At 47.3% G+C, this 18,286-nt stretch overlaps 1 protein-coding gene across 5 annotated transcripts in view; it reads right to left on the bottom strand.

The window, feature by feature from the left end:
• The window catches only part of MECR (mitochondrial trans-2-enoyl-CoA reductase), a 37,123-nt gene that overhangs the window by 16,021 nt on the left and 2,816 nt on the right, over positions 1-18,286 (bottom strand). For 3 of the 5 annotated variants that reach the window (XM_003828107.6, XM_034959665.3, XM_034959675.3), the window contains exons 2-3: positions 6,732-6,829; positions 6,149-6,280 (exon numbers count right to left, since the gene is read on the bottom strand). In XM_003828107.6, coding sequence (XP_003828155.4) covers positions 6,149-6,280; positions 6,732-6,829 — 230 coding nt within the window. Of the gene's footprint in view, positions 1-6,148; positions 6,281-6,731; positions 6,957-9,571; positions 9,627-10,973; positions 11,083-13,283; positions 13,405-18,286 lie in introns of those variants that run through there. The other 2 variants (XM_063593532.1, XM_034959692.3) reach the window with 2 other exon arrangements.

Below are 18,286 nucleotides of genomic sequence, written 5' to 3'. Positions count from 1 at the left end.
GGGATTCTAATGGTGTCCTGGTCCTATGTGGGTCAGCTGTGGGAAGCAGGGGGCAGCCTGGGTAATCACTAACTGTGCTATAGGAAACGGGGATGTCAATGTGGGCTTTAGGGACCAAGAACTGGGGACAGGAGGCAGGAACACTTTTTTTTTTTCTTTGAGATGGAGTCTTGCTTTGTCGCTCAGGCTGGAGTGCAGTGGCGCGATCTCAGCTCACTGCAAGCTCTGCCTCCAAGGCTCACGCCATTCTCCTGCCTCAGCCTCCCAAGTAGCTGGGACTACACGTGTCCGCCACCACACCCGGCTAATTTTTTTGTATTTTTTAGTAGAGATGGGGTTTCACTGTGTTAGCCAGGATGGTCTCGATCTCCTGACCTCGTGATCCGCCCATCTTGGCCTCCCAAAGTGCTGGGATTATAGGCATGAGTCACTGTACCCGGCCCAGGAACACTTTTTATAGAAGGCTGTGTCAATCCTAGAGTAGGTCTATGGCTGAGAAAATAAGAGACTGAAAAGGCGAGGATTCCTCTGTAATCCAGGAAGTGCCCCAGCATCCTGTGGGCTTCCCCCAGACTGGCCTTCAAATCATCGTTCCCATTCATCTCAGCTAACACTTACTGTACTTTACCGTGCACCAAATGCTTAGTGCAGGGCTTTCTATGTATGAAATCCAGGGCATTTTCTAATTCCCCTTATGGCACGACAATGGAAATCCAACCCTTGATATGGATTTCTGGGGCTTAGCAGTCCCTAATCCTCTTCTCAAGAGACTCTGGGTGGGAGGGAGGCAGCACCCGTGGTCAGAGACAAGGGCTTTCAGGGTTTCAAGTAGAACTCTTAGGCTTGAAGTTGGAGAGACCTGCTTAAAAACCCTGGCTCTACCACTCACTAGTGTGTGACTCTGAATGATCACTTCACCTTTTTTGAGTTTCCATTTCCCTTATCTGTGAAATGCAGAGAGTAACATTTATGTCATAGTGTGAAGATTAAACTAAAGACATTTGTACAGAGACTATCACTATGCCTAGTACACAGTGGGTGTATAACACACATTGTTTTCCTTTAATGATGCTAATTCCCAGACTTTAGCTCTGAGGATTCCCAATTCCTCAGTCATATGCAACTGACCCTTAACCATCTCCATTGTTGAACTTGGGGGTCAGCAAACTGTGGCCTGTGGGCTAAATCTGCCTCACCACTTGTTTTTGTAAATAAAGTGTTTTTTTTTTTTTTTTTTTTTTTTTTTGAGACAAGAGTCTTACCCTGTTGCCCAGGTTGGAGTGTGGCTTACTGCAACTTCTGCTTCCTGGTCTCGAGCTATCCTTCCATGTCAGCCTCCCCAGTAGCTGGGACTACAGGTGTACACTGCCACACTTGGCTAATTTTTTGTAGAGATGGACCTTCACCAAGTTGCCCAGGCCATTCTTGAACTCTTGGACTCAAGCGATCTGCCCGCCTCGGCCTCCCATGCTGGGATTACAGGCATGAACCACCATGCCTGGTCCTGTAAATAAAGTTTTATTGGAACACAGCCATGTTCACTCAATTGTTTATATATTGCCTGTGGCTGTTTACGATAGTAGAGTTGGGTAGTCACAAAGATGATATAGCCTACGAAGCCTAAAATATTTACTATTTGGCCCTTTAAGATAAAAATTTGCCAACTCCTGATCTAATGCATACAGAAATTTGGCATTTGCAAAGATCATTGCATATATTCTCAGTTGAGTACTGCTGAGACATGCTAGGCAGTGACAATTAGTCCCATTTTCGAGATGAAAAAACTGAGGCTCAAAGTAGCTGTGACTTAAATTAGGTCATACAGCGGAGCTGGAAAGAGAACTTGCCCCCTGATTCCAAAGCCAGTGCACTTTCTACGGTTCTGTGCTTCCTCAGGAAGGTTTTGCATATTTCCCAAGGAGAAAGTCAGTTGGCAAAGATCTATCCACACCATCTGGTCTGGTCTCCCCTGGGATTGGCTGCACGTGGGAAAAGGCTGGCTATGGGCTTAGCAACAGCTGGGCAGCTCAGAACCATGAAAAATGACCAAGCTGTGGCCAGCTAAGAACTTACGTGTTTAATAGTTGCCACTCTTACTAAATGGCAGTCTTCACGAGAAGAAAGACCATGTCTGTTCACTGCTGTGTCCTCAAGCCCAGCATGCTGCAGATGCTCACAAAATGTTTACTGAATACACTGAGTTAATTGCAGTCCTCACAATTATAAAATCCTTATCCTCTCTGGCTGGCACCTTGCTTAAAAGACTCACCTGTTGGCCAGGCGCAGTGGCTCAATGCCTGTAATCCCAACATTTTGGGAGGCCGAGGCGGGCAGATCACCTGAGGTCAGGAGTTCAAGACCAGCCTGGCCAACAAGACGAAACCCCATCTCTACTAAAAGTACAAAAATTAGCCAGGTGTGGTGGTGGGTGCCTGTAGTCCCAGCTACTCGGGAGGCTGAGGCAGGAGAATTGCTTGAACCCATGAGGTGGAGGTTGCAGGTTGCAGTGAGCCAAGATTGCACCAGCCTGGGCAACAGAGCGAGACTCTGTCTCAAAAGATAAACAAAACAAAACAAAAGAATCACCTTTTCTCCAGGGAAGAATCCCTGTTCTGGGTACCCCCACCACCACATGTACAATTACCCATACACCTGGCAGACATCCTTTATTGTTCTCTTCTCCAAACTGAAAGTATTGCCAAGTCCTGTTACTTTAGCCCTTGACTCCATGCCCTCTTCTCCAGCCCTACGGCACTGTCTTATTCAGACCCTCACACTTCATCATCTGAAGCCTGACTTGTTTGCCCACCTCCTCACTGGCTTTCTGCCTCCACCCTCTGCCTTTCCAGACCAATGGTTTCCAGACCATTCTCTGCATTGCACAAATCCTATCAAATCATTCCTCTACTTAACTCTCTGTTGGTACCCCTTGCACTGTGGATGCAGGCCCGCTGGGACCCAGCCCCACCCCACCTTTCCAGCTCCATCTCACTTCTCTCCCACTCGCACCCATGAGCCAGCCACCCTGAGCTACCTGCAGTTCCCCACCAGTGCTGTGCCTTCTCTCATCACTTACGTTCACACACGCTGCACTCTGTGCCTGGGAAGCCCCTCCTCACCTAGCCCCCTGGCTGCACTTCCAGCAGCTCTTCCAGACTGAGTTCAAGCATCACTTCTCTGGGAAGCCTTTCTCAATGCTTTCCAAGATAGAGGACTCTTGTCTTGGTGTCAATCCTGTGATTATGGCACTTGTAATACTGTATTGTATTAAGTGTTGTTTTTCCATTCCTGGGCCTCCCACTGCCAGCCAAGAGCACTCTGAGGGCAGGAACTGTCTGCTCACCTTGATAGGACCTTCACTCAGCACGGGGGCTGGCCCAAAGCACTGGCATCAGGATCCAGTGAATCCTTGCAGCTCTCAATTTGCTCAAATGGCTGAGCTCCTTCACCGCCAGGTGGGTGTAGGAGACGGTGGAGCCATTCTTGGCAGCCTTCCTGATCTCAGAGAAGCAAAGAGCTTGTAGTAGACTCCTATTACTGTTTTTTTTTTCCTGCCTAGTATCTTTTTCTCTCTACAAGTGCTCCTTCCTAATCTCTGGGGCTGTCAACCACAAGGCCCCACCTGTATCACAGAGGAGGGTGAGAGACTCAATCAGAGCAACCGGAGTGGCCCTACCCCGCCCCAGGGGACTGGTTCAGGGATGGGCAAGGCCCATTCAGGGCCCTTCTGGGGGATGGATATGGTTGTGCTGGACATGATTGTGGAGGATATGCTCATTTGTTTGTTTTTAGGGTGATATGAACCTCAGGCTGCTGGTGGCCATCTATGAGAGGTATGTATCAGAGTGGATCTGAATTCTAACTCCGTCACTTTTGGCTGGGTGACCTTGGACAAACTGCTTAACAGTTTACAGTTTGCTGCTGCATTTACTGTTATATCACCTGCAAAGTGGGAATGATGAGGTATCCATCTCATGTTGTGGGAACAATTGAGTTAATATACATGAAGTGCTTAGAGCAGTGCCTGGCACAAAGAGAGTGGCCAATAAATATTTGTTGGTTTGATTATATCAATATGTGGGGAGATCTCATCTAAGAACAAGTGAGAGACACAACTCTGATAGTACTGGGGTTCCTGGATCTAGCTGAACCCGAAGCTTTCACTCTGTTACACTTCCCAGTTCCACAAATCAACTAACTTTCTTTCTTTTTTTTTTTTTTGAGATGGCGTCTTACTCTGTCGCCCAGGTTGGAGTGCAGTGGCACAATCTCGGCTCACTGTAACCTCCGCCTCCTGGGATCAAGTGATTCTCCTGCCTCAACTTCCCGAGTAGCTGGGACTACAGGTGCACGCCACCATGCCTGGCTAATTTTTTATTTTTAGAAGAGACGGGGTTTTACCATGTTGGCCAGGCTGGTCTCAAACTCCTGACCTCAGGTGATCTGCCTGCCATGGCCTCCCGAAGTTCTGGGATTACAGGCATGAGCCACTGCGCCTGGCCTTATTTTTTTTTTTTTTGGAGATGGAGTCTCGCTCTGTTGCCCAGGCTGGAGTGCAGTGGCATGATCTCGGCTCACTGTAGCCTCCACCTACTGAGTTCAAGAGATTCTCCTGCCTTAGTCTCCCGGGTAGCTGTGATTACAGACGCATGCCACCACACCCGGCTAATTTTTTTATTTTTATTACAGACAGGGTTTCACCATGTTGGCCAGGCTAATCTCGAACTCCTGATCTCAGGTGATCCACCCACCTCGGCCTCCCAAAGTGCTGGGATTACAGGCGTGAGCCACCACGCCCGGCCCCAACTTCTTTTTTTAAAGCAAGTTTGAGCTGGGTCGCTGTAAGTTACAACCCAGAAGATCATAACACTGGTGTGTAATGGGAACCCAGGAGAAAGAATTCAGTGGGCACTCTCATTTTGCTGTTTGACTTTGGGCCAGGGCTTTACTTCTCAAGCTTCAATTTATGTCCAATGGATGGATAATACCTGCCCTGCTTCCCTCTTGTAGCTGCTGTGAGGATCTATAACAGATGTGCCTTGAAAACTGTTAAGTGCTAAAAACAAAACTCACCTATGACTCCTTATAATATATCAAACAAAATCTACTCATTAGCTTGGCTTGGGCAGGGCCTTACCCCATGTGGACACAAGCTACCTTTTTAAAAAAAAATAGAGACAGGGTCTCACTCTGTTGCCCAGGCTGGAGTGCAATGGTGCGATCATAGCTCACTGTAGCCTAGAACTCCTGGGCTCACGTGATTGAACCTGCCTTTCTGGCCTTCTTTCTCACTCGTGCAATCCTCTCCCATATGCAAACCCTCTGCTGAGGCTACAATGGATTTTCCACCATTTCCCAATCTCACCTTTGTGTCTTTCCTCATTTTACATCCTCTACATGAAGTGAATTTTGGCTCATCTCCATGTATAAACAAAATTCAGACTTGGCACAGTGGCTCATGCCTGTAATCCCAGCACTTTGGGAGGCTGAGTGGTGGGTCACCTGAGGTTAGGAGTTTGAGACCAGCCTGGTCAACATGATAAAACCCCCTCTTTACTAAAAATACAAAAATCTGTCGGGCGTGATGGTGTACACCTGTAATCCCAGCTACTCGGGAGGCTGAGGCAGGAGAATCGCTTGAACCTGGGAGGCTGCAGTAAGCCGAGATCGCGTCACTGCACTCCAGCACAGGTGACAAAGTGAGACTCTGTCTCAAAAAAAAAACAAAACAAGGCCAAGCGTGGTGGCTCACGCCTGTAGTCCCAGCATTTTGGGAGGCTGAGGCAGGCGGATCCCTGAGGTCAGGAGTTTGAGACCCAGCCTGGCCAACATGGTGAAACCCCATCTCTACTAACAATACAAAAATTAGCCGGGTGTGGTGGTAGGCGCCTGTAATCCCAGCTACTTGGGAGGCTGAGGCAGGAGAATCACTTGAACTGGGGAGGCGGAGGTTTTGGTGAGCTGAGATCGCGCCATTGCACTCCAGCCTGGGCAATAAGAGCAAAACTCCGTCTCAAAATAAATAAATAAATAAATAAAATAAACCCTGCATTACCCAGGTACACTGGGCCAATCAGTGGATGTCGACAGAGTGGGTGAAATAGGATCTGGAAGAACGAATAGGCAGCTGACACCTGGAGAAACTCACCTAAACCAGCATTTGCTGGAATCACCCAGTCTCCTGGCTTCAGCCCGGTCACATTGCTGCCCACCGCTACCACCTGTGCAACACCTTCGTTCCCTCCAACAGCAGGCAGTTCAGGAAGGAGTCCGTAGTTTCCTGAGGGAGAAGAGCATTAAAGGGTCAACCAGTGATGTTTGGGCAGTGAAAGAGCATGGACTTGAGTCCACGCCATCCTAGGCCTGATCTGGGCTCTGCTTTGGACTGTCTGCCTAACCAACCTCTGAGCCTTAGCTTGCTTGTCTGTATAGGGGGACAATATTCTTTAGTGTTCATGGTTATCATGAAAATCAGGTAACATATGAAATGAAACCAGCATGTCGCAGGCACTTCACAATGCTTAGTTTACTCCCCACTGCAATCTTCTCAAAAAGCCTCACATTCCAGAAAAGGGAGGCCAGACAGGGCTGACACAGCCTGCAGACGGCTCATCTGGAGAACAGCTGCTGCTAATCACAGGCATTTCACACCCACACCTGAGGAGGAATGAAAACGAGGTGGCAGCTGAACAAAAAAGCCAATTAACATAAGCCACAGAAACCAAGGTTACCTTGGATCATATTTATGTCAGATGGATTGATAGGGGCCGCCAGCATCTTCACACGGACATCTGATCCTCCCACAGCAGCTAGCTCCAGGTTCTTGAGTCTAAGCACAAAGCCAAACGGAGATGTTCATGTCATCCAGGCTAGAATGGGTGTTTCGCTCAAATCATCTCCTCAAAGTAGGTCAGGCAACATTTCTGAGCTGCCATGTGTGCCCAGGAATTACGGTTCTGTTATAAAAGAGAGGTACCATAAGAAATCAACACAGGAGGCTGGGCGTGGTGGCTCACGCCTGTAATCCCAGCACTTTGGAAGGCCGAGACAGGTGGATCACCTGAGGTCAGGAGTTCAAGACCAGCCTGGCCAACATGGTGAAAACCTGTCTCTACTAAAATACAAAAATTAGCTGGGCGTGGTGGTCGGCGCCTGTAATCCCAGCTACTTGGGTGGCTGAGGCAGAAGAATTGCTTCAACGTGGGAGGCAGAGGTTGTAGTGAGCTGAGATTGTGCCATCCAGCCTGGGTGACAAAGCAAGACTTTGTCTCAAAAAAAAAAAAGAAATCAACATAGGATAGAGGTTGACTCTCATTAACTGCAAGTGGAAAACCCAGTGTTTTTTTTTTTTTTTGACAGAGTCTCACTGTGTCGCCCAGGCTGGAGTGCAGTGGCACAATCTTGGCTCACTACAAGCTCCGCCTCCCAGGTTCAAGCGATTCTCCTGCCTCAGCCTCCCAAGTAGCTGGGACTAGAGGTGCCTGCCACCACGCCTGGCTAATTTTTTTTTTTTTTTTTTTTTTTAGTAGAGATGGGGTTTCACTATGTTGGCCAGGCTGGTCTTGAACTCCTGACCTCGTGATCTGCCTGCCTCGGCCTCCTAAAGTGCTGGGATTACAGGTGTGAGCCACTGTGCCCGGCCTTTCAACCCCACTGCCCACTCTGGGACAGGAAACCTCTGCTGGCCTAGATGAGCCCTGTGTTTCCCAAAACTCGCTTAGTTATAAGAATTACCTGGTATGCCCATAGATATAAATTATCAGGCCCACCTCTGATCTACTAAGCCAGAATCTCCAGATGAGGGCACCCCAAGTAGTTCTTACCAACCGGGGTATCTGGGAAATCCCAGGCTAGCTGATATGTCCTCCACATGTTTGATTTTATTCTTGGTCCTAACATATACAGGGGAGAGGAGATATTTCTGTTAGTTGCAGAGTGTGGGTGTAATGGGGAGATGGCCTATGTAGTTCACAAAGAACTCCCTGGATGGCTGTGATTCACTCTGAGTGATGTCCCTTCTGGAGGAGGATTCTTGTCTGGCAGAAAGGACCCTGGGTGGAGGGCTGAAGGTCCTGGGTATAAAGCTCCACTGCAGGATGCCTGGGTCACCATGGGCAAGTTTCTTCTCTGCTCTAGGCTTCTGTTTCTCCATTTGTAAAACAGAGTTGCAGTGGTGGTTTGGACCTGATCCCCTCTGGAAGCCTCTTCCATGTTAAGTGGTAAGTCCCTCTGCTCATGGTGGGTCTTGGACACCATGGTGGCAACATCTTTATCCCAGTGAAACTTTGCTTAATGGGCAAAACCTGCAAGAAGGCTTTTGAGGGAGGCCAAGTGGCAATGTGCATGTGTTACTTTTGTTATTTCAAAAAAGCTTTTTAAAAAAGGAGCTCTGCCAACCAGATACTACTGGTCAGTGTACTGGACCCATGGGGCCTGTGACTTTTTAATCACCAGTGACTGCTTTCTTTCTTTCTCCACACCCCTTAGATTTCATGTTTGCAATGCTTCCCTCTGCCCAAATGCATTTATTAAGTAGTAATTCATTTTTACTTACTCAAGACACATATAACTGCCAACAAGAGGTTTTTAGCATTAGGCAACAGTATCACCCAACTAAGCTGATGTAATTCCACCTACTTCCTGCAGAAATCTGACCTTTTAATTATACTGGAGGCTTGATCTTGTGGTAAAAGTGTGATTTTCAAGAAATGTTTTATAATAGCTGGGCACGGTGGCTCACGCCTGTAATCCCAGCACTTTGGGAGGCTGAGGTGGATGGATCACGAGGTCAGGAGGTCGAGACCAGCCTGGTCAACCTAGTGAAACCCCATCTCTTCTAAAAATACAAAAATTAGCCAGGTGTGGTGGTGTGTGCCTGTAGTCCCAGCTACTTAATTAAGGAATGTATGTATTTACACATAGCTGGAGGACGGGGAGCCCTTGTAATAGTAATAACTACTGTTTATTCAGTGCCTACCAGTCAGGCACACTGCTAAGTGCTTTACCTGCCAGCCTTCCTATTACAATAGCTCTCATACTATTGTTCTGCTTTTACAGCTGAGGAACAAAGGCTCTAAGAGGTAAACAACTTGCTCATGGCCACTACAAAGTAGCAAGTGGCTGACCTGATTTGAACCTGGCAGTGTGATCTAGAGAAGCCAGGAGGTAAGGGGCTGACCCCACACCAAGCAGAGGGCAGTGAAATGAGCACAGGCTGGACCGGCTGCCGTTGCCTTATGGGGAGATGGAGGGAGCGCTAACAGGTGGGCACTAAGCAAGGAGGCATCAGCCCAGATAGTGATGTTTCACTCTCAATGTGTGTATTAAGTCTGCATTCAAAAGAAAAATCCTGCCCAGAGCAAATGGATTTCGGACTAGCTGCCCCTTTATATTATCTACAGTGCTTCTCTCCTGTATTTTCACAGATCATCAGAGTTTTTCTGTAAGCTGACAAAATTCATGTGCTCAAGCTGTTTAAAGACATTTTTTCTGCACATTTTCTATACGTTCTTCCTATAGCCCATAATGTTTTCTTCCACAGCTTCTCTATGAAGTGAGGAATTCAACTCACCCTTCAAGGCCCAGTTCAAAGTTTACTTCCCTTAAGACATCTTTTGATCCTCTTCCTAGTCCAAAAAAAAAAAAAAGTCACTTGCTCGGTGTTCCCATTGTACAGAATTATACATCATGCTATTTAAGACTATCTCATATGAGTTTACTAATGTTTAGTTTGTGAAGCCATTTCATACATTTTTTGTCAATTGATCAGGACAAGACATAGGTTCACAATCCCTTTTCCAAAACTCTTGGGGCCATGTATTATCTACATACCCAATGGGGGCTGTTGTAGCACCCTGTGATCAGATACATGAATGTTTCTGCAGCAAAATGTAGGAATACTCAGGCTAAGTGGGATGAATAAAGACCACATAAAAACCTCATGTTAGATCAGGTTTCCTTCAAATGAGTTATAGAAAAAACCTGTCAGTTTCCAGCGCTTTCAGGATTTTGGAACTGCAGATACAAATTTAAACTTGGATTCAGGTCTTTCAGACTCCGAGTTCAGAGCTCTTTTTACTTATCACCTAGTTTTGTAGTCGGAATGTGTGTATATGTGCTATCTCCTTGTTAGACTGTGAGCTCCCAGAGGGCAGAGAACTTTTAGTCTTAACTCACTGTTGAGCAAATGTCTGGGATCGAACTTTTCTCACTAGTGAGAAAATGTGGCATAACTGCCAGTCATGGCCGGGCGCGGTGGCTCACGCCTGTAATCCTGGCACTTTGGGAGGCCAAGGTGGGTGGATCAGTTGAGGTCAGGAGTTGGAGACCAGCCTGATCAACATGGCGAAACCCCGTCTCTACTAAAAAAAAAAAAAAAAAAAATACAAAAATTAGCCAGGCGTGGTGGTGTGCTCCTGTAGTTCCAGCTATTTGGGAGGCTGAGGCAGGAGAACTGCTTGAACCTGGGAGGTGGAGGTTGCAACAAGTGGAGATCATGCCACTGTACTCCAACCTGGGCGACAAAGTGGGACTCCGTCTCAAAAGAAAAAAAAGTGCCAGTCATTTAGGAAATCAGGCGCAGGGCCCAAACCAAAGGGACTTAGCTATTTGAACTTGCTCTTCCTCGTTTTAGGCTGTTTAGGAAAATACTCCTGCAAGATGGGCTCAAATAAAGATGGAGATTATCCTTAAGAGCATTCATTCTAGGCATACACATCTCACGTGCAGTGAGACTGCACTTCTTAAAAATCTAGATGACCGTGGTCAAGATGAGAATACAGGTAGATCTCAGTTCATAGATGATGGGTAGAGCGCAGATCTGGAGTGAAGCAGGCAGCCCTGGGTTTGAATCCTACCTTGGTCATTTATCAGCTAGATAAACCTCAGAATATTCCTCCGTAAAATGGGATAACACGAGAACTCAGTTCACGGGATTAAATGAGTTAATGTATGTAAAGCATTTATGGTAGTACCTACACAGTAGATGCTGAAGAAATGACAGCTGTTATCAGTTGTAGGAATATCCAAGGAAACCTCTGAAACAATTCCCTAGTTATACCTCTGAAAAGAATCACTGAGTCACTGAAAGGAAGACAGCAACGTTTTGGAAAATTCAAGTAAACGTAATTCAACAAATATTTATGGACAGTCGAAGAACCAGATACTGTGCCAAGGGGTTTCATGATGAATAAAGGTGGGCATGGTAGCACGCACGTGTAGTCCCAGCTACTTGGGAGGCTGAGGAAGGAGAGTTGCTTGTGCTCAGTTCAAGGCTATTGTGTACCATCATCACACCTGTGAATGACCACTGCACTCTAGCCTGGGCAACAGGAGACCCTGTCTCAGGGAAAAAAAAAAAAAATCCCCTTCTCAGGGCCTTGATGGACTGGGAACCCATCCATGGAAACACTGGGAGAAGGGCTATAATAGAGGGAGGCTTGTGGTGCTGAGGTTGGCTGACAGTGTCTAGCCTGGTGGGAGGAAGAAAACAGAAGATTAGAAAAGGGTCTTTGGAAGAAAGGATACCATAGTTTGAAGGATAAATAGGCATTTACAGGGCGGATGGAGAAAAGACAAAAGGTTTTCCTGCCAGAGGGAATGACAAAGAATCTGACCCAGGAGTAGACCAGGCAACAGGTGTAATCTGCATAAGAGCCAGGAGAATGGAGAGGATTCAATAATGTAAAATCTCTTAAATAAGCGACACTAATGTCACTTGGTGATCAGTTCCATGTGGCGGGAGGGAAGAGAAGTCTTTGATGGCTCCCAGGCCTTTGGCTTGGACAACTGAATGCTGAGCTAGGGAGGAAGGAAGAGTAGATTTGGAGAGGGGACACAGGTGACCTGCAGTATGGATACAGAGCAGAGAGTGCTCAGGGCTAGACATACAGAACTGTGAGTTGGCTGGGTGGGTGGAGTCTAGGAGAGTTGAAAAACTTATTCTGGGTGATTTCACTGAACAATGAAATGACAACTTATGTCGATGGCTTACTGAGCTCCAAGTATGCTTAACATTTTATATACATGAGGACTGACTGCCGTTCAGTCCTCAAAATGCCTATGTGGAGGGTGGTATCACCCAAATTTAATGGAAAGGAAACTGAGGCTCAGAGAAATAATTTGCTCAAGAGTCTTGATCTTAAGCTAGACTCCAAAATGCAGGCTGTTGAACCCTACACCAGTATTCACTACGCTGTGTGTGCTGAATTTTTCTTGGAGATACTGTTAGGTATTTCTTTCTTTTTTTTGAGACAGAGTCTCGCTTTGTCGCCCAGGCTGGAGGGCTGTGGCGCAATCTCGGCTCACTGCAAGCTCCGCCTCCCGGGTTCAAGGAATTCTCCTGCCTCAGCCTCCTGAGTAGCTGGGATTACAGGTGCGTGCCACCACGCCTGGCTAATTTTTTTTTTTGTATTTTTAGTAGAGACAGGGTTTTACCATGTTGGTCAGGCTGGTCTCAAACTCCTGACCTCATGATCCACCCGCCTGGGCCTCCCAAAATGCTGGGATTACAGGTGTGAGCCACTGCACCTGGCTGTTAGGTATTTCCTGCGATCCAATTCGTTTGGGAAATGCTGCCTACTAAGCCCCTTTCCTAAGATTCTGACTACACGTTAGCCATAAAGGCTCTGAGAAGTCCCGGAATAAAGAAACCCATGTGGCCTGTGTCATCCGGAGCTTTCCAGATTTAATGCGGGCTGGGAACATTACAGTATTTTCACAGCACAGCCTGCCCCAAACAGCAGTTTGAGAAACGATGCTCTGGGCCCCTCGTTCTCTTCTTTGTCTTCTGGGAAGCCCAGCAGCTCTGCCATTTGAGATTCACCGAAGTGGGAGGGAAGGAGAGTGAAGAGGGCCAAGCAGGGGTGAGGGTTTAGGAGATGGGAAGTTAAGTTGAAGCTGCAAACACAAGTGGATGGTGGCGGGGGCTGGCCCCACATTTGCTGCAAGCCTGGGGGTGGGGGGGGGTCCAGCTGCCTCTCACCAGGGAGGCCAGCCTTGGCCTGCCCCAGGGAATGCCATCAATACCACAGACACTGCTGTTCCTGCAGACAGTGCTAACCACGTCGTCAAGGATACCATTCTGCTGAGACAGGAGGGAAAACAGGGACCAAGTCTGAATTCCAAGAGTTAAACCTCTAGTGTGATAGCAATTTCTTCCCTGTTCTTTTAAAAAAACAAAACAAAACAAAAAAAACTCACCAAAGGAAACAGTGGCTATGTTTTGGAGTACAAATGAGGCACCCAACCCAGCCTGGCTAGATCTCAAATTGCTTCCCCCATACCGTTCACGTCCTCCGTGAGTGTAATGGCGCCATGCAACTCGAGGGGATGCCACTGTCCTCAATCAACAGATCCCAGCCTGGATAAGGTCACAATGGCTCCTTTGAGGCCAAGGCTGTACACCTGTGATGCCATATGAAGTACAAGGGAGACAAAAGCAGGCAGAAGAAAGAGCCTTTTGAGAGGGGGGAAAAGAGGCCAGTACCCTGGGGACTGGCACAGTTATACTTGCTGTGTAAGGTGGGCATTAGCTAGCTCTGCTGAGATATCTTTCCTGCGTTCCACATTTAATTAGCAATCATTTGTACTTATCTTTCATCTTTTACTCAATCACATCAAACGGTCAATATCATCTTGAGCAGGAAGAAGAGGTAGGGAGAAATTGTCACTGGCCAGAGACTTTCTCGTCTACTTAGTACAGAACCAAGAATGTTTGTGTGTGTCATCACAGGGCACCGACTTAGTACAGAACCAAGAATGTTTGTGTCATCACAGGGCACCAGGTGAATGTAACTGACTCTCATGTGGTCCTCCCCAGTCTGTCTGTGGTCCCCTAGTCACCAAACTGCCTTCTGTGATTCAGTGAAATGCCTGGTGTGCTAGGTACATTGTTCTGGGATTTGACTAATAATTAATAAGCAGGGCACAACTAGGCAATTGTGAAGGAATGAAGTTCCTCAGCTCGCAGCTTGTAAGGGCCTGGCTCCCAGGGAACTAAGGGAGTCCTGGGCTCTCGGGGAGAGCGCCTTTCCCTGAGCAAAGCTCCTTTGTTCCAGGTGGTTTGGTGTGCTGGGCACAACCACACCCTCCCTGCGCCTCTTACGGCTTCCAGGACTCCCACCATTCAGGACTCATTTTTTGGCTCTTTAGCACAATTGTTCTGAACTGAAGGAATCAGAGACTTAGGGCAACTTCTGGAAGTTTCTACCCAGTTGGCAAAGAAATCTTCTCAATCCCCTACTTTCCCTAAACTAAGAGGACCAGAAAGTCTGCAGGCCCCATGATATTCTACATCTGCTGACACCAGGGAAACTCCACTACAAGGGAGTTGCAGTCTGTCACTCAACTTGCTGAGGACCAACTCTCGGGGGCACAGTCCCTACCTGCAAGCTGCTTGGATCTCTTTGACAGGTAAAAACACAACCACGCAGCTCCTGTCTGGCTGGAGGCTGGGAGGGCTATTGATTGTGTAATGAACCAAGGGCCAAGAGGGGGTCCTTGGTAACATCTTGTGCCCAGGATCCCAGATTTCAAACCAAATCATTGCTCCCTGGAGGCTGCTGGAACAACCATTGGTGAGCAGGCAGTCAATGCCTGCGTTACTTTCATAGAATTGTCACAGCCAGACAACTGTTGGAGCAAAGAGGATTCACATCTCATGATAATTTCCATGGCTGCAGTGTTATGCTGAGAAGGATGTTGAGGGCCCATCTTGTCTTGGCAGGAAGAGCGTTGTCTGGGGAGAATGTGATAAAGAGGTGTGTAGGTTTTGAGGTCTATAGAAAGGGACTGTGAAGGTCTGCATGGGGACAGCACACATACCCATATTTACCACTGCTGACCTTGGTCACTCTCTTCATTTTATCAAGGAGTAACTGAAGATAATTGGAGACTAACGTGATTTCCTCACTGCCATAATTAGTGGCAGAGGTGGGACTGGAACACAGGCAAGAAACGTCCCAAGTCACAGGTTCACCTTGTGTCATCTTTGCTTTTCCTTCTCTAAAATGAGGACCCCTCCCACCTCACCCAGGGTGGGAAAGGCCAGTTCATCCCAGAGAGCTGCTAGGAAAGGGCAAGACAACTTGGAGTGGCTCCGAGGGGCAGCTTTCCTCCCGGACTCTCTGGACGGAGAGAAAACCCCAGTCTTTTGTGTGATTCCTGGGGGGTGTGCCTGCAGCTTTCACCTTCAGAGGCAACAATGAGAAAACCAGGGTAGCAGGGCTTGGCCCTAAACTCCACAGCATAGTCTAAAGGCCAGATGGAAGGTAATGTACGAGTTATAGGATGTGGAATCCGCTTAAGCTTGAGCCCTGTGATCTAAGGGTAGTCCCCTCTGAGCTGGTTTCAGCAGACACCTTTCTCACAGGATTACATATGAGTGCACAGTAGGCAGTCAACAAATATGGACTGATCACACACACCATGTTTTCTCTTCCCTCGGGGTCTTTGCACATGCAGGTTCCTCTGCTTGGGACATTTCTCCACTTTCTCTCCTCATACACTGCTCACCGGATCTCTGGAGCACTCAGTTTACACCGTCTCTTCAGAGAACACTCTGACTAACCCGAGGGGGTTAGGTACCCCCCTTCTGGGTGTCCACAGCACTCTGAACATATCCCATCACAGCATTTACCCCACTGGACTATGGCGGCCTTTCTCCTGGATTAGGCTGTGAGGCTCTGAGGGCAACGACCACAACAGATTCAACTCTGTACCCTCAGTGCCTTGCACTCAGTAAACTCTCAAAGAATACATGCTGGCCAACTTACTATATCAATGCCTTCTGTTCCCACTCCATTCATGACCACAATAAAGAGCTCTAAACAGAGCACCAAACCCAAAATGCTATTTTTTTCCCCAAAGTACTAAAATGTGGGTTTAAAAATCAAGTCACCTGCAGTTTTGCTTTATATTAACTGTAAAAAGAAGAAATTCCTGAGAGTAAACAGTGCCCTATAGTGAGAATGGACAGGCTGGGGCCCCACCACCTGCTCCTCCAAAGTCCATCTGGCTTAAGACAGAATGGGTAGGCTGGGTGCCGTGGCTCATGCCTGTAATCCCAGCAATTTGGGAGGCTGAGGCAGGTGGATCACCTGAGGTCAAGAGTTCAAGACCAGCCTGGCCAACATGGCGAAACCCCGTCTCCACTAAAAATACAAAAATTAGCTGGGTGTGGTGGCATGTGCCTGTAATCCCAGCTACTCAGGAGGCTGAGGCAGGAGAATCACTTGAACCTGGGAGGTGGAGGTTGCAGTGAGCCGAGATCGCACCACTGCACTCCAGCCTGGGGGACAGAGCCAGGCTCTATCTCAAAAAAAAAAAAAAAAAAAAAAAAAAAAAAAGACAGAACGGGTATATGTCCACGGGTTTCCAGCTTAGTTTCATTGTTGTACTAGCAGCAGGCAGGTGAGAAAGCCAAGATGATCAGGATGCTGTTTTACGAAAGCCTCGGGATCCTGAAAAGGGGAGGAGACAGAGAATGGTATTTCTAAACTTTCCCAGGATTGGGGCTGCCCTTTCTATAGCGTAGAAATTTGGGGTTACCTGAATGACCTACAATTTCACCTTCTCTTCTGACCTTTTTCCCAATTTTATAGTCCATCTCATTCTCAAAAATCATTTGAGACTTTGGGAGGTTGAGGCAGAAGGATCGCTTGAGCTGAGGTGTTTGAGATCATCTTGGGCAACATGGTGAAACCCCATCTATATTTTTTATTTAAAATATTTTTAAAAGTTTATTTGAAGAAATCATTTGAGGTGATTGCTGTTGTTTCCTCAGGCCTATGTCTATATCAAGGACTTTTAATAAAGAAGGGGCATCCTAGCTGTATGATCTCAGATAAGTGCCTTTCAATCTACTTGAGCTTCAATTTCCTTATCTGTAAAGTAGAAGTAATAATAACCAAACTGGATTGTTGTGATTTTAAAACCCCGTAATATACAGGGAGCATTTAGTCCAATGCTTGCTATACAGCAGGTATACAATAAATGAAAGCTGTTTTCACCAGAAGATCCAGAGAATGGCAAAGTTCTGAGGGGACTTTCAGGAAAAAAAGAAGGCAAGAGAAGAACTAAGGGTTTCTGGGAACTATCTTTTTTTTTTTTTTTTTTTTTGAGACACAGCCTCACTCTGTCGCTGAGGCTGGAGTGCAGTGGTGTGGTGCAATCTCAGCTCACTGCAACCTCTGCCTCCTGGGTTCAAGCGATTCTCCTGCCTCGGTCTCCCGAGTAGCTAGGATTACAGGCATGCACCACTGCGCCCGGCTAATTTTTGTATTTTTAGTAGAGACAGGGTTTCGACATGTGGCCAGGCTGGTCTCGAGCACCTGACCTCCGGTGATCTGCCCGCCTCGGCCTCCCAAAGTGCTGGGATTACAGGCATGAGCCACCATGCCTGGCCCCTGGGTTTCTGGGAACTATCTGATAGGGAATCTAGAACTCTGCACAAGGGACAGTGGCTATGGAGAACTCTGAAATTTCTCAAATGTTTATCATTCTTCTGCACAGTCTTACTTTACTTAGATCTACAGTTTAATCTTTTAAATAAAAAAGGCCCAAATACTTATTTAGGGAATCCCATTTTGGAAGAAAGGGAAAGAAACTAAGCAACAGGGGAAAATGGCTTAGGAGAGAACAGCTGCAATGTTTGGAGGCCAACAGGAATGAAAACAGGGAAGTGAGAACAGGAGAAACCTGGAGGCCCCCTTTTGAGGATTCAGACCTGAGAAGGCTGTTCCTCATTCCTTCCCTCCTGCTTGCAGAGGTGTGGCCCACAGCACAAGCATCACAAACCACACTAGTTCTGAGAATGCTCTGTTCAGACTCTAGGTAGTCCCATGACCCCTACCTGGTGTAACCTGACCCAGACACCCAGTTACCAGGATGTGTAAAGGACACCTGATTCTTTCTGTGACAGTGTGGTTACCCTAAACCTTGTAAGACATGACTACAAAGAGAATCCCAGTCTCTGGCTTCAGTCCATACGAGAACAAGTAAAGCCGCCTGAATCTGGGTCAGAAAGTAAAGTTGCCCTTCTGGAGCACGGGGAGAATTACTGCTTGTCTGACAATCTGTATCCACAGGGCAGTGGTTCTCAAGCCTGGCCTGGGCAGCAGAGTCACCTGGAGAGCTTTGAAAAAAACAGATGCTCCAAGCCATCCTAGACCTACTAAGTACCTCAGGAGTGGGGCCTAGGAATACATACGGTAGTTTCTAAAAGTACTACAGGTCAAGCTGGGTGTGGTGGTACACACCTGCAATCCCTGCTATTCAGGAGGCTGAG

Source organism: Pan paniscus, chromosome 1 (genome assembly GCF_029289425.2).
Source record: "Pan paniscus chromosome 1, NHGRI_mPanPan1-v2.0_pri, whole genome shotgun sequence".
NCBI classification, from domain to species: Eukaryota; Metazoa; Chordata; class Mammalia; order Primates; family Hominidae; genus Pan; species Pan paniscus.
This window is presented reverse-complemented; position numbering and strand designations above follow the sequence as displayed.